The sequence below is a fragment of the Symphalangus syndactylus genome, chromosome 18 (assembly GCF_028878055.3).
Source record: "Symphalangus syndactylus isolate Jambi chromosome 18, NHGRI_mSymSyn1-v2.1_pri, whole genome shotgun sequence".
Classification (NCBI taxonomy): Eukaryota; Metazoa; Chordata; class Mammalia; order Primates; family Hylobatidae; genus Symphalangus; species Symphalangus syndactylus.
In genome coordinates, this window is record NC_072440.2 from 57,838,322 (window position 1) to 57,853,284 (window position 14,963).

General features: G+C 61.5%; 2 protein-coding genes and 1 long non-coding RNA gene across 5 annotated transcripts; 2 read left to right on the top strand and 1 right to left on the bottom strand.

Moving 5' to 3' along the window:
• The first annotated feature begins 588 nt into the window (after positions 1–588).
• LOC134733461 (uncharacterized) lies at positions 589–3,210 on the top strand. Its single transcript, XR_010116924.1, has 2 exons — positions 589–627; positions 2,347–3,210. It is a non-coding gene; the product is annotated as an uncharacterized lncRNA (long non-coding RNA).
• A 1,026-nt stretch (positions 3,211–4,236) lies between these two features.
• On the top strand, positions 4,237–6,997 carry RASL10A (RAS like family 10 member A). Its single transcript, XM_055252865.2, has 3 exons — positions 4,237–4,901; positions 5,943–6,067; positions 6,361–6,997. Exons 1-3 carry the CDS (start codon positions 4,683–4,685, stop codon positions 6,626–6,628), a joined length of 612 nt encoding a protein of 203 aa, XP_055108840.1. The 5' UTR covers positions 4,237–4,682; the 3' UTR covers positions 6,629–6,997.
• A 141-nt stretch (positions 6,998–7,138) lies between these two features.
• On the bottom strand, positions 7,139–13,405 carry GAS2L1 (growth arrest specific 2 like 1). Of its 3 annotated transcripts, none has more exons than XM_055252862.2 (6): positions 12,746–13,405; positions 11,183–11,834; positions 9,379–9,486; positions 9,191–9,287; positions 8,927–9,098; positions 7,139–8,462 (listed from the first exon to the last, which is right to left on the bottom strand). In XM_055252862.2, the coding sequence occupies exons 2-6, from the start codon at positions 11,813–11,815 to the stop codon at positions 7,427–7,429; spliced, it is 2,046 nt and encodes a 681-aa protein (XP_055108837.1). In that variant the 5' UTR covers positions 11,816–11,834; positions 12,746–13,405; the 3' UTR covers positions 7,139–7,426. The 3 variants fall into 3 exon arrangements, with proteins under 3 accessions (XP_055108837.1, XP_055108839.1, XP_055108838.1); XM_055252864.2 differs by having other exon boundaries at positions 7,139–7,781; positions 12,746–12,901; XM_055252863.2 differs by having other exon boundaries at positions 11,183–11,862; positions 12,746–12,898.
• Positions 13,406–14,963: the final 1,558 nt, after the last annotated feature.

Here is a 14,963-nt window from a genome sequence, read left to right on the forward strand (position 1 = left end):
TCGACTCACTGCAACCTCTGCCTCCCGGGTTCAAATGACTCTCCTGCCTCGGCCTCCAGAGTAGCTGGGACTACAGGCCCCCGCCACCACGCCTGGCTAATTTTTGTATTTTTAATAGAGATGGGGTTTCACCATGTTGGCCAGGCTGGTCTCGAATGCCTGACCTCGTGATCCCCCCGCCTCGGCCTCCCAAAATGCTGGGATTACAGGCGTGATCCACTGCACCCAGCCAATTTTTAAAATTTTTTATAGAGTCGGGATCTCACTGTGTTGCCCAGGCTGGTCTGGAACTCCTGGGCCCAAGCAATCCTCCCGTCTGGGCCTCCCCAAGGTGCCGGAATTACAGGTGTCAGCCACTGCACCCAGCCCAAGGTGCAGAGAATTTAAGTAACTTGCACAGATGACACAGCCCTGGAAGGAGGTTTCAAACCCAAGAAAAGAAACTTTCAGAGGCTTGGAAGCCCAGCCCTGCCCAGCCTCCTTGTGTCCTGATGGCTGGAAGACCAGCCCAGCCCTCAAGAGGCTGCCTGGCTGTGATTAGTGGGAGTCATCATGAGGATGTCCAAGGACCCACTACACCCCAAGCATGTGAGCTGTGGAGGATCCTTCCATTCGTGGCTCCAGGAAGTGAGTTACTGGTGGTGTGGAGCCATGATTCGTGGCCAGGACCATAATTAGTGGTCACTGGTGTGGCCCAGCAAAGGAGTCCAGAACCAACACCCTCTGGGAGCTGGATGCAGTCTTGGGTGCCTGACTTCAGGGATGGGCTGGAATCAGGCCCAGTTGGGAAGAAACACATGGGTGTAGGCCAGGTAGCTGGTTGTTAGGAGCCTGTGGGCAATGAACTGGGGAAAGCAGAATTCCCCACCTGGTGCCTGTTCCTGCCCAGCCCTCCCCACTATCTGTGGCTTGATCCTTCGGGGCTCAGTATAAGCCCCTCAACTCCCACTGGACTGGTGCTTCCCCTAGGCCTCCTCATCTCCCCAGGCCTGAACCAGCCCAGAGCTCCTGTCTTCATCTGTCCCTGCCTAGCTGCATGTCTGTCTCTTTCTCCCTGCCACAGAGGGTAGGCAGGACCACCTTGGCCACTGTGTGCCTAGTGCCAGTCCCCTCTGCTGAAGGAGAAGATGCGTGCATAGTTGGCGGGTGGTCCCTGGAGCCCTGGATAGGGGCATTCAAGGAGTGCCCGGGAGGCCCCTGGGGAATAGGGATTGGAGAGGGGCAGCAGGCAGGAGCCCCACAGCCTTTCTTTGGGGAAGGAGTGAGGGGACTGATGAGAGAACCCTGAAATCCACATCCCAGGCAGACAGGCAGCTTGAGCCCCCTGGCCTGCTGGTCTTTAGGAAGCCTGGCACAGGGCTGCACTCTCCCATTAGGGCTCAGCTCAGCCCCTGTGGATGGGGGGCTCCACGGGGCCTAAAGGCCTCCCCAAGTCCCTCCCGACTGGGGGCTGAGTGGTCACTGGGGGCTGAGCTTCAGTTGAGCACTTCCTGAGAACCCTCTGGGTCCAGATGAAGCCAGGCTTTGCAGAAAGCCAGGCTCTGGAGCCCAAGGGCCTGGGTTCCAGCCCCTGTGCTGCCATTTTCCTGCTAGGCAACTGTGGCCCAATCATGGCATCCCTGGGAGCCTCAGTGAGTGTGAGGCTGTGGGTCAGGCTTGGCACATCACAGGCCCTTGATAAATGGGCACTGCTGCTAGGAACGCTGCTGTGAGAGTCTCCTAGGGAACATGGCACGTTGTGGGGTTTGCAGGGCTTCGTGGGAGCCTCAGGACGTTCCCAGTCCACAGTGCCCCTTCCCCTCACCATCCAAAAACACATACTGGGAGCCAGAGACACCTCACACACAGCTCTGTTTGTAGTGTCGGAAGGAGAAGCAAGGAAAGTTTTCCAGAGAAAGAATACCCAGGGGTGGGCGGGAGTGCACCTAGCATTGAGAAGACCTTAAAAAAGACCGTCCTGGCCGGGCGCGGTGGCTCACGCCTGAAACCCCAGCACTTTGGGAGGCTGAGGCGGGTGGATCACCTGAGGTCAGCAGTTCGAGACCAGCCTGACCAATAAGGTGAAACCCCGTCTCTACTAAAAAATACAAAAATTAGCCAGGTATGGTGGCATGTGCCTGTAGTCCCAGCTACTCTAGAGGCTGAGACGGGAGAATTGCTTGAACCCAGGAGGTGGAGGTTGCAGTGAGCCAAGATCGCACCACTGCACTCCAGCCTGGGCAACAGAGCGAGACTCCATCTCAAAACAAACAAAAGACCGTCCTGGTGTCAGCTTTTCAGACTTCTGGGTTTTGTTGTTGTGTTGCTGAGTGCCTTATTATTTACTCCTTGCCTTGTTCCCCAAAGGAATTGAAGCAGCTCACAAAACCCAGAAGCCTGAAAAGTCAAAAACCCGGAAGTCTGGCCGGATGTGGTGGCCGGATGTGGTGCTGTAATCCTAGCACTTTTGGAGGCTGAGGAGGGAGGATTGCTTAAGCCAGGAGTTCAAGACCAGCCTGGGCAACATAGTGAGATTCCACCTCTACAAAAAATAAAAATAAACAAATTAGCTGGATGTCATAGTACACGCCTGCAGTCCCAGCTATTTGAAAGGCTGAGGCAAGGAGGATTGCTTGAACCCAAGAGGTTGAGGATGCAGTGAGCTATGATCACACCACTGCACTCCAGCTTGGGTGACAGAGCAAGACCTTGTCTCAAACAACAACAAAACCCAGAAGTCTGAAAAGTTACAACGTGAAAGAGGGAAGTGAAGGGAAAAATCATGGTAGGAAAGAATGAAGCCAGCAGTCCCCACTCACTGAGCTAGAAGACCTGGAACACTAGACAGAGGTGGTTCTGAGCTCTCTAGTGGCTGAGGAGAGGAGTGAAAGCGGACCCCAGCCCCTGATCCAGCATGGGAGGATGAAAGCAAGGCCATTGTTCTGGAGACACTTTCTGGTTGTCATCATACAGGCTCCCTGGAGGATGTGTCTCCTTCCCCTTCAGAATTTAGCTCTTCTACTTCCCCTGGGCTGGTGTGGATACATTGTCTGTGCTTTGACTCAAGTCCCTAGATCCCATTTGTTCTAGAACCCTCTCTCCCAAAGCAGACCTTTTTTTTTTTTTTCCTGTTTTCTGTTTTTTAAATCTATCTCAGCCTCTTGACAAGCAATAAGATTTGGAATATTTGTTAAGGGGATAAATAAATGAACTCCTTAGTCAGTGCAGAGATATCTGTGAATTGCGGCCATTTCTTGAGCATTGCCATGTGCAGGTCAGAGACGTGGGAGCCCCCACACAGCGAGGAGGAGAGCAGAGGCGGAGGATAGGGGGCTGGGCTAACCCAGGCTTTCCAAGCTGTGATGGGGCAGGAGCTTCTCCACTAGCTCCAGGGAGGGGGAGCTTGGGCTCTGGGCGCCTGTTTTGCAGGTTGCACCCCTTTGAAGGGAGCTGCGGGTTGCAACTCACGCAGGAAACGTGACCTTAGTAGTGATGGAGGTGGAGTGGGCCAATTTCTGGATCTTTCTCTATTTAGTCACCAACAGCCTTGTTGGGACAGGGATCTGGAGCTAAGCTGCTGTGGTCTCGGCACCCCTCTGTCCCCACTTCCCCCCGAGGACGGCCGTTTGAATATTGTCTAGTGTGGACCATTTACCCCCGTGGGCAGGAAGAAGGTAGGAGGGACCTCAGAGGAGACTTCAAGGGCCCCCCCACTGCTCTTCTAACCTTGCAGATTCCCCTCCCGGGCCTGTTTCCTCTTCTCTCAACCAGCGATGCCAGGCTGAGGCTGAAGGTTCGAGAATCACGTAGGTAATGGGCCTGGCACATAGTAGGCTCTCAAGAAAAGGTCGGAGCCTCTTGAGGAGTCTGCCTGTGACGGATGCGGAGCGCAGACCCAGCGCAGTGCGGCGATTCGCCCAAGGTCACACAGCCGCCCCCCCAATTCGGACCCCGGGCGGCCTGACTCCGGGGGCCGGGGCTTGTCGGGAGCCAGCGTGGGGGCGAGCAGTGTTTGGAAGAGCGGCCGCGGCAGTGGGTGGGAAGGGGCTTCTATTTTGGAGCGGGTGAGAGGAGCGGGACACGCGGAGGGGGTAAGGAGGGGGTAGGCCCTCTCCGGGGTCTCTGTCCCCCAGTCACCTTCCTGCGACCCTTCCTGGGAGGGGCGTCCTGGGCGGTGGGGGAAGGTGGGAGGGGCGGGCGGTTACCTCATCGCCGCCTCCGGGAGGCCCCGCTCGCTCGCGCCGGCGGCTGGGGCGGCGACTCCAGGCGCGGAAACGAGAGAAGAACAGAGGCTCCGGGAGGCAGCGCTGCCCCCCGCGCCCCGCACCGCTGCGGGACCCGCGCCGCGAGAGGGGTTGGACTTAGGGGCCTCGCGTGGCCGCCGGCGCCTGGGTTGGCGCTGCGGGGCGGAGGCGGTGTCTGAGCGCCGCTCCGGGTCTGCTCTCTCTCGAGCTTCGGCACCCGCCCGAGCCGCTCGCGCGCCCGCCACCTGTCTGCCCACTCCGCTGTCTATCCGCCCTCCTGCCGCCAGCTCCGGCCTCGGGCCTGCCCTCTCCGGTCTCGGTGCTCCGAGGGGCAACGAGAAGCGCGGCGGGGCCGTGGCGCACCGGGCAGGGCGCGCGAGGCGCACGGCCGGGGGGGCGCACGGCTCGGCGCCGGCCCATGAGGCTTTCCAGCGCGGGGAGCGGCAGCGCCGGCCGGCCATGGGGGGTAGCCTGCGGGTGGCCGTTCTAGGCGCCCCGGGCGTGGGCAAGACGGCCATCATCCGCCAGTTCCTGTTCGGTGACTACCCCGAGCGCCACCGGCCCACGGACGGGCCGCGCCTCTACCGACCCGCGGTGCTGCTCGACGGCGCCGTCTACGACTTGAGCATCCGCGACGGCGACGTCGCTGGCCCCGGCTCGAGCCCCGGGGGTCCGGAGGTAGCGGCTCGAGGAGCGAGCAGGGGCGTGTGACAGTGTGAGGGGTGTGCGTGCTCGGTGCACACGTGCGTGTCCGCGTGGAGGCCTCGGGCGCCTGGCTGTGCTCCGGGATGGAGGGATGTGTGTGCGTCCTGGGATACTTGCGTTTCAGCCCCTCCCGCCGACCTGGAGACACCCAAGCCCAGGCTGGAGGCCGGGCGATTTTGCCCAGGGGCGTTCCCTTGCTCCTGTGAGCGCCTCCACCTTTGCCTGCCTCCGCTGGGGGTGTGGAGCAGCTCGTGGTGGTGCACAGCGGTGCCTTCCCGAGAGTGTGGCGTTTTGTGTTTGGGGCCTTGAGCAGAGCTACAATGGGAGAGACTGGGGTCAGGAGCAGGGGTGTACTTTCTACGGGGGCTGGTGGAGGGGTTCATTCTCTGCTCTATCATTTTTGTGCCCTGGAGCGAAGACTCGTTTAGTAATTTGTGCAAAGTAAAGGACAGACCTCCGACCCTAGAGCAGTGAAGAGGAAAGAGCAGGCAGGATTAAGCAGGGCTTCCTGGAGGGAGTGGCATTTGAGCTGAACCTGGAAGACCGAGTTAAGTTCTGAGTAAAGGAAGTGGCAAAAACATACCAGGTGGAAAGACCAGCAGGTGCTTACGCTACGGGCATAAACGGTTACAGCTGACAGTCTGGGGCGTGGTGGACCACGGGGCTCGGGCCAAGGGCTTTGGAATTAGTCTTAGAGGCAGTGGTAAGCACCGAGAGTATCTAGGGAGGAGAGTGGCCTGAGCCGAGTTGGGGAAAGCTGAAAAGAGGAAGATTCGGGGTAAACAGAGGGGAGACCAAGGATGAAGGAGGGTGGCTGACAGGCTCCGGGCACGATTTGGAAAATTTTACTCTGGTGGTCATGAGGAGACAGGGCCCGGAAAGCTTGGGGGAGGGGCACAGAGGTCTGTATGGGGGTGATGTTGGCCTGAGGATTAGCGTCCAGGCCCCTGCAGAGGGTTCGAGAGCGGGAGAGTGGAAAGGAGGCTTCCGCAAACCCCGGCCTCCTGTCCCCAGGAGTGGCCAGACGCTAAGGACTGGAGCTTGCAGGACACGGACGCCTTCGTGCTCGTCTACGACATCTGCAGCCCGGACAGTTTCGACTACGTGAAGGCCCTGCGGCAGCGCATCGCGGAGACCAGGTAGGGGCCCGGCAGTTCTGGAGGTGGGGAGCTAGGACCAGGTCTGGCAGGGCCTTTGCCTGAGGAGAGTGTGTAGGGTTTCCCAACGTCGTGGGCCGAGTCTTAGGCCTTCGCCCGTGGGAAGGTCTTAAGCTCTATGTGTTCTTTGGCCCACATGGGCCTGGGGTTTCGTTGGGGCGGGGGGTGTCTCTGGCCGTAGGAAGGGAATGCGCCTGCGTGTGTATACCCACTGGGGGAATTTTCCGGCCGTGGGGTCCCCGGCACCGCGTCTCTCATCTCCATTCGGCCCCCAGGCCGGCGGGCGCGCCCGAAGCGCCCATCCTCGTGGTAGGCAACAAGCGGGACAGGCAGCGGCTGCGCTTCGGACCGCGGCGCGCGCTGGCCGCCCTGGTGCGTAGGGGATGGCGCTGCGGCTACCTCGAGTGCTCAGCCAAGTACAACTGGCACGTGCTGCGTCTCTTCCGCGAGCTGCTGCGCTGCGCTCTGGTGCGCGCGCGCCCTGCACACCCGGCCCTGCGCCTGCAGGGGGCGCTGCATCCCGCGCGCTGCAGCCTCATGTGACCCGATTGGACAATGCCATCCATGGGCCCCACCTTGTAACTGGGACAACCAGGGACCTGGATTGGACGGGATTACCCAACTTCACTGGGACTGGACAGGGCAGTCTCCGCCCTGATTGGATGAGGAAAGTTCCAACCCAGTCTCCTAAGCGACGGGCCCCTTTTTGAACCTCATTGGACCCAACCAGGTCCCAAGCTCCATTGGAGATGGCCAGCCCTTTCTGGGACCTCAGTGGGGTCACAGTCCCATTGGATGGAAAGGACTTGGCTATGAATTTGACTGGAAACACGCAGCCTGCTCCTGGAGCTTCACTGGACATATTCTTTATGCCACACCTATCGCGGGATAATAAAAGGGAAAATAATTTGAGTGCACCTGGGATTTCTGGGCTGGGCGGGATAACGCCTTAAGCCTAGAGGTCAGAGTTGCCGGGCTTGGCCTCCAGGCAGTTAACTCCAGGGTCCTCGAAAGGGTCTGAATGGCCCCAAGGCGGAGTCCCCAAGAAACAGGTGGCTGGAGCAAAACTTTACTGTCAAGAGGCTCTGCTGGGCCACAGGTCTTCAGAACACCGGGCTCGCCCGGCCTTCTCTAAGGCATTCAATATTAGTAATTAAATAGCAACGCTCATCCCCCAACTGGAATGTACAACAGAGGTCCCATTGTGCCATGTGGTCCCAAGGGGTGTGGTCCCATGAGGTCTGGTACTCAAGAGGCAGAGGGGGCTCCCTGATGCAGAGGGGTTAAGGCCACAAAGGAAAAGGAGAAGGGATGGGGTCTGGGGACAGCTGAGCTGGTCCATCACATCCAGGAATCTGGCTCAGCCCTTGGGGTGACTGAGTGCAGGGCATGCCAGGTTCCAAGCTCTGCGGGTCCGGAGGGGCGGCGGGGGCCCCGAGGCGTGGGGATGCGTGAGGGTTTACGGTCTGGCTGTGTGTCCATCCGACCCCGTGCCCAGGTCCTCGAGGGTTCGGGGCCAGCCAGGGGGCTCCCAGGTGCATCTAGTGGCCCCCCCATGCCAGGGCAGGGGCTACCTTCATCGGAGGAGCTGGAAAGGGCTTGGCTTCGGGGCCCAGGCAGCCCATTGGCCGTCCGGCCAGAGTCCCCAGGTTGGCCACATTTGCCACCCAGGACGCTGAGGGACGAAGAGGAGGAACTGGAGGAACAGTAGGCAGAGTCAGGAGCTGGAGGGTCGGGGGCCCGAGCTGGGTCAGGGGCTGGTCCAGTGGGGGTCACGCTAGCAACAGCTTCAAGGGCCCGGGCATTGGCCAGGAACTCCTCTTCCAGGCGCCGGAACAGCTGCTGCTCCTGCTGCGGGTCGAGCTGCAGGGGTGTGCGGAAGATGCTGGCCGGTGTGATGCCCAACTCTGGACTGGGGCTGGAGACCCGGGAAAGCCGGGGTGCTGCAGGGCTGCGGGCACGGGGAGTCTGGGGGGTGCTCCTGCCCGAGCCCCCACTGCCCCTGCCCCTTGGCACCCATGAGTGCTGCCCGTCTCGATCCCTGCGCACAAGCAGCACAGCCTGCTCTTCGCGGCTCTGGCTCCGGGCCCGCCGGGCAGGGCTGGGGACCGACAGCTGGGCTCCCCTGCCTCCTGGGGCCCCCCGGGGCCGGCCGCGATCCAGCCGGTCTCGGGACTGGCTGCGCAGGGCAGGAGGCCGTCTCAGAGAGGCCGGGGTGCCTGTGGTCAGCCGCCGGCTGGGTCGCTCCCTCCGGGGGCCAATGCCTGTGTCATCACTGCGGGCACCAAGGGGGCCGCTCTGGGCAGAGGAGGCTGAGGAGTCACTGTCCCCGGAGTAGCGGCGGGAGCGGGGATGGGGGGGCAGCTGATCCCGGGGCCTGGGGCAGGGGGACAAGAGAGACAGATGGGGTACCACGGAAGGACCGGCATGCAGAACAGGCAGGAAGAGAAACAGCAGGGTATGTGGCTGGTGGACGGGGCTGTCAGGGGCATCGGTCTGTCCTGGGGACTTCCAGGGAGAAGTGAGCAGCTTCCTCCAGCCAGCCGCCCAGAGCCCCAAAAGCCACGAAAGAAGTAGTTTCCTGGGCTCTAGACACCCCCCTTCCCAGGACGGGCCAGAGGAAGCAAGAGCTGGACTGGCTGCCGCCCAGCCACAGGGCCCGCCCCAGCTGTGTTGATGGTTTGGTTGGGTTGCCATGGAGATGGGAAGCCAGGCCCGCCCCCACCCACGCGAACTTTTCCCAGGGTGTGAGTCACTCTGGCGCACAGGCAACCCATCATGCAGGCCAGGGCTGACGCCCCCCCACCCTCTGGACCCCTCACTCCTCGTCCTGCATCTCACCTGGGTGGGGTCTCGGGCCCCTCCTTTGTGCTTCGTAAGCTAATGGGAGTCATCTCAGGCCGGGAGTCCCGGCGCTCACTCCCGGGAACTGGGCTAGCAGGGCGGGGACTGGGGGTGGGCGACACCCTCTGTGGAGAAAAGGTGCAGACCCTCGGCTGGGGTGGGCGGTGAGCTGCAGGGAGAGAGGACAGGCAGCATGTGAGGGACAGAGCCACAGAAGCGAGTCCCCTGCCTGTCCAGCCCCAGCCCCACCTTGGCACTGACCAGTGGAGGAGCAGCGGCATGGGTCGTGCTTGTCCAGGTAATGCTCCAGCGTGTCCCAGCCACCACCCACTCGCACCATCACGTGGCTCCTCAGCACCTGCAGGTGTGGGCAGGTCACGGCTGTGCCCCAGGCGCCCGGCCACCCACCACCTTGGCTGCTGCCCGCTGGGGCGGCCCCAGGCCCTTACCCGCACAAAAATGAGCAGACTCGAGTCCCCCACACGGTACTTCCCCTCCGACACCTTGATCATGGGGAACTGGTCAGGGCAGGTGCAGCGGCCCAGAATCTCCCTCACCTGAGGCCAGAGAGAGAGGGTAGGGGTCAGAGGTCAAGTCCTCTTCCTGGGACTTAATGTCAGCCATTCCAGGGTCAAGAGGAAGGAAGACTTTCCGGGGAAGCGGATGGAGGCGGTGTTGCCCCGGATGGGGTACAGCTTCCACATGTGACCTTTCTTTTTTTTTTTTTTTTTGAGATGGAGTTTCGCTCTTGTTGCCCAGGCTGGAGTGCAACAGCACGATCTCGGCTCACTGCAACCTCCGCCTTCCAGGTTCAAGCGATTCTCCTGCCTCAGCCTCCCGAGTGGCTGGGATTACAGGCATGCGCCACCACTCCCGGCTAATTTTGTATTTTTAGTAGAGATGGGGTTTCTCCATGTTGGTTAGGCTGGTCTCGAATTCCTGACCTCAGGTGATCCACCCGCCTCGGCCTCCTAAATTGCTGGATTACAGGCGTGAGCCACCACGCCCGGCCCACACGTGACCTTTCACCAGCTCCCCTTTCTTGGCTCTCTGGGCCCAGGGAGCTGCCCAGGATGAGATGATGGGGCTGTGGTCAGGTCATGGTCTGAGACCCGGTGACGAACATCCCACAGCCCCTAGACCTGGGGAAGCCCCAGAGCCCGTCCTCACTCCCGCTTCACCCACTTCCCAGACAAGAAGGCTGGGGCCCACAGGAAGGCCAGGCAGGCTACAGGACACAGGTGCAGGGGGCCCCATGTCCCTGGGTGGGCACTGATGTGGAGGCATACCACAGACACATCGGACACACGCACACAGGCCACTGGCCGAGTGAGCACACACCACATACAGCCCCCAACCAGAGCCAGAGCGCTGCCAAGCTGGCTATGTGGGCAGCGCTGCCCGCCTCCCCGCCCACAGCGGCAGCGGTGCCGCCAGAGGAAATAAGCAGGTGGGGCCTTGAGTGACCCTGGTTCAGGACAGGGGGTGGGGCCCCAGGCTCTGCCCACTGCCATCCGCTATCCATCCGCCTCCCAGGCAGGCACATTGTAGTCCTGACCTTCTGATAAGAAGGAAACTCTTGGTCCACCCTCAGGGGTAGCAGGGGCCACCCAGATCCTGGGAGAGGAGAGACTTGGGGGCAGGGCCCAGCACCTCCTATGCTTAGAGTAGAACGAATCCTGTAATTCCAAACAGGATCCCTGCTCCCAGCAACAGCAGCAACCCAGCTAGGCTTCCCAGGGGTGCCTGGGGAGTGGGGAGACCTGCAGAGCCCCCTGGGGCACCTACTGTGTGCCAGGCACCTTGCCCAGGTTTTTCCATGCCTCGTCTCAACCGAGCATCACAACACCCACTCAACCTCGAGCCTCCATGAGGTTGTGGGCACATCTGCCTAAGACTGACTGCAGGGAGGGCACAGAAGAGGCGCCCCAATCATGTGGCCCCCCAGAAGAAGGAACGCACAATCTCAGTTGAGGCACAGTTAGCACACAAAGCGAGGGAAGATCGTGCCAGGAGCCCGCATCCTGTCCCAGGCCCGGCTGGGCTGCGTCATCTCCCCAGCACCGCCCTCTCTGTGGGCTACCCATTTCCTTGGGGTCAGGTATACATTCCTTGGTTTGGTGCTCAACATGTGCACTCTTTGTGGGGCAGACTGTTCTGCAGATAGCAGGGTGGACCCTGGGAGGTTCAGGGACAGATTGCAGGCACTGGCTGTGCTGTCGGGTCCCTGACACCTGGTGCTGGGGGACTCACCAGCTCGTCCAGGTTGCGCAGGTCGCTGGGTGTCATGCGGGGGCCGCGGGCAGGAGTCCCTGGTGCAGGGGCGGTTTCAGTGGTGTCCTCCCCAGCGGCAGGGGCGTTGGGGGCTGGGGGTGCGGCACGCAGCTCCCGCTCAATCTCCTGCTCGAACTGCACGAGGCGTGGGGCGAGCAGGCCCAGGCGTGCCCCACGCCGCGCCACCTCCAGCAGGCACAGCACCACGCTCTTCTCGTTCTTGCGCAGCACCAGGTCCTCAGTCTCAAACATGAGCACCTCCGGCACACCCAGCTCCATGCGGCACCAGCCGATGAAGGTGGCCACGTTGTCGCGCGCCATGAAGGAGCCAGGCACTACACTGTGCGCCTGGAAGGCCACACCTCGGGCCGGGCGGGTGGCTGCCAATGCGCGGGCAGCCTCGGTCACGGCATTGGCATGTTGGCACAGGGTCGTGCCCGTGGCCAGCCCCGTCAGGAAGCCATCGCCACCACCCGGGAGACCCAGGCCGTACAAGGCATTGAGCCACTCGGCCAGGTCCTCCTTCATGGCCTCCACGTAGGCCTCACTGGAGCGAAATGGCCGCACGCTCTTGGCCGCCGAGCCCGCGATGCCCGCCACTGGGTCTGCCATGCCCGGACCGGCCGAATCACTGTGGGCAGGAACACAGTTCAGGATCGCTGTGGGGACCCAGTAAACGCTCAGTACAAATTAAGCTGCTGGCCACCTGCACCAGTCTGTCACTCAGGCCAAATGCCTGGTTTACATGTTGGGTCTGAGAAATGTCAGTGCCCCAAGTTTCCTCATCTGCGAAATGGGTACAGTAACATTCCCTGCCTCATAGGACTCTATGGGATAATTTTTATAAATTCAGGGTCCATTAAGTGTTTGCTGTGTGGCTTTTTGGGGTGGAAACTAGGGCTTGGCTGGGGCCTCCCTCTCAGGCAGGGAGGCGCGCCCATTGTGAAGGGCTGGGACCTAGAGAAGTAAAGACAACGGCTAAGGCCCCCAGTGGACACAAAAGGAACCCAGGTCCTGACCTCAGAGTGGGTTATGTGCATGGCTTAGGGCTGGTGCCCACCCCACATCCTGTGGGAAGGTCCCCGTGCCTTCCTTGGCCCCCCTTCCATAAGGGCTGTGCCATCATTAACAACGACATAGCAGCAGCAATAGTGTAACAGCACGACCGCGCTAGGGCTCAGCGCCCGGAGGCATTATCTCCATTTTATAGATAAGGAAACTGAGGCGCAGAAAGGGCCGAGCTCGTGAAGGTCGCAGAGCTGTGGGTGGAGGAGCCCGGCGTCCAGGCGGCGCAGCGTGGCCGGTCTCGGCGATCCGGGGCCAGGGCCAGGCCCCGCCTCCTCCAAGAAGCCTCCCCAGCGCTCCAGGCCGGTGCCTGCGGGGCCAGGACTCAGAGCGGCCTCCGCAGGCCCCGCCGGTGCTCGGGCCCTGGGCCCAGAGAGGGTGCGGGCCCGCCCAAGGTCACACAGCCCCGGGGAACAGAGGCCGAGGACGCCGCTTCCCGCCCCGCCCCCGGGGAGTGCTGGGGGTCTCCGCGCTCACCTGGCTCATCCTGCGGCCCCGGGGAGCATTGCCCCAGCGGGGGCCGGAGCCGGGCCGGGCCCGCCGCAGGGAGGCGCCGCCCGAGCCGCAGCTCGATCCGTCCCGCGCCGCGGCCTCCTCCTCGCCGCCGTCTCCGCCCCGCCTCCCTGGAATTCGGATCCGGCCCAGAGGGGGCGGGCGGGGCCGCGCGCTCTTAAAGGGGCCGCCCCTTCCCCGAGCCGGCGGGGCAGGCTGGGGAGGAGCTGGGGTCTCCCCACGCGATCGGGCCAGGAATCCCGGGTCTTCGAGCGCTCTCGACGCAGAGGGCCCCAGGGCCCCCAGACAACTGCGACCGGCCCAGGCGCCCAACCCAGCCTAGTACCCGGGGCCCCGTCTAACCTCTTTGGTCTCCTGGGGAGGAGGTTGGGATCTTTTAATCGCCCCCCTCCCCGGACGGTGGGCTTCACGGGCTGGCGCACAGCACGGCCTGTTCCCAAGATGAAGTCAGGAAGCGATAGCGGCTGGAGGCTGCAAAGTCACCTCCTCCCGGGTGGACCTACCCTGGCCAGATAACCGGCACCGCCGCGGGGAGGGAGAGGATGGCCCTGGCGACTGAGGGCTCCTTGTGCTCACTGAATGCTCGTTTTTGACCCTGAGATGAGGGGAACCGGTTTTACAGATGAGGATACTGAGGCTCAGAGAAGTAGGCAGATGGCCAAGGCCGGAGTTCCACAGGGGACAGGGGACATCAGAGGCCGGCCGGACGCGGGAGGGTTAAGCCCCGCTGGGCTCTTTTTAAACTGCGGAGGATGGACCGCCGGGATCAGCGGGAAATCCTGCCCCCTGCTGCTGCCGGCTGGGCTGGGCGGGACGTCGGGCGGGTCTGGGCGGCAGCCATGCTACACGGGTGCGGCAGGCCTGCAGGGAAGCCGCCAACCACAGCCAGGCTCAGAGCTCCAATAAATCTCCTGCTGTGCGCTGCCAGGACTGCTCTGCGCCCTTGACCTGAATGGAATGGTGTGTCACCTCTGTGAGGGACACTCACACCCAACTGGGGCACAGTCAGGAGAGCAGCTGGTGGAGCCAGGATTTGAACATGACAATTATGGGGACGCCCTCATCCACGGATCAGCAGCGTTGGTTGAGCACCTATTGTGAGCCAGGCTTCTTGGTGCCAGGCTCTAACAGGCATCATCCCAGAGTCCTCGCAACCTTTTCTTTCTTTCTTTCTTTCTTTTTTTTTTTTTTTTTTTTTTGAGATGGAGTCTCACTCTGTCGCTCAGGCTAGAGTACAGTGGCTGTACTCATTGCAACCTCTACCTCCCGGGTTCAAGCGATTCTCCTGCCTCAGCCTCCCGAGTAGCTGGGATTACTGGTACCTGCCACCACGCCTGGCTTTTTGTATTTTTAGTAGAGACAAGGTTTCACCATGTTGGCCAGGTTGGTCTCGAACTCCTGACCTCAGGTGATCTGCCCGCCTCGGCCTCCTAAAGGGCTGGGATTACAGGCATGAGCCACTTGCCTCACCTGTGTGACCTTTTCAAAGGCGTTTTCTCACCTCAGCGCCCAGCATGGCACTTCCTCCAGTGAGGAAGTCAATAACTAGCAATCCTCAAGGCTGACACCTGTGTGGCACCTACTGTGTGCTGGGTCTCTTTGGGCACTGGAAATCAACAGCAAAACAGCAGGGAACCAAGCAGAGCCAGCTCTCAGGGCCTGCTGTCCAAGTCTGGCAGGGAGGCAGCCCCAGGGCAGAGACAGGGATGATGTGCAGAGAAGACAGGGATGGAGCTGGGTGAGGGTGTGGGTGTGAGGGGGGCTGCAACTTAAAATCCCTCATCAGGAAAGGAGGTGAGGGAGGAAGGTCTGGGATATCTGGAGAGGGAGAGGGAGAGGGAACAGCCAGTGCAAAGGCCCCGAGGTGGGCATGTGTCCGGCGTGCTCAAGAAGACTGGGGAGGTGGCTGAGGATGGAGTGCAGGGAGGTGGGTGAGGGAGGAGGTAGAGAGACTAGAGAGACCCCAGGGCCGGTTAAGCAGGGCCTTGGGGGCCGTGTCTCTTTTGAGGGACATGGGAGCCATGGAATGATTTAGAGCAGGGGTGGTTGGCTTAGGTCTTATTCCCTGGGGCTGCTGCGGTGGGCCAGGGCGGGAGCTGGAGCCTCAGAGGAAACCAGGTGGTGAGGGGCGCTGGATTCTGGCCATATTGTGAGGGGAAAGCTGATGTGCTGGTGGATTGGT

Excerpts from the sequence above, each read along its gene's own strand:
- RASL10A (XM_055252865.2), top strand. The coding sequence starts at position 4,683 with ATGGGGGGTAGCCTGCGGGTGGCCGTTCTAGGCGCCCCGGGCGTGGGC. Across the intron at positions 4,902-5,942 it reads CGAGCCCCGGGGGTCCGGAG|GAGTGGCCAGACGCTAAGGA; the intron begins GTAGCGGCTCGA and ends TCCTGTCCCCAG. Across the intron at positions 6,068-6,360 it reads CAGCGCATCGCGGAGACCAG|GCCGGCGGGCGCGCCCGAAG; the intron begins GTAGGGGCCCGG and ends TTCGGCCCCCAG.
- GAS2L1 (XM_055252862.2), bottom strand. The coding sequence starts at position 11,815 with ATGGCAGACCCAGTGGCGGGCATCGCGGGCTCGGCGGCCAAGAGCGTG. Across the intron at positions 9,288-9,378 it reads GTCTGCTCATTTTTGTGCGG|GTGCTGAGGAGCCACGTGAT; the intron begins GTAAGGGCCTGG and ends CCACACCTGCAG. Across the intron at positions 8,463-8,926 it reads GGGCCCGAGACCCCACCCAG|GCCCCGGGATCAGCTGCCCC; the intron begins GTGAGATGCAGG and ends CCCCTGCCCCAG.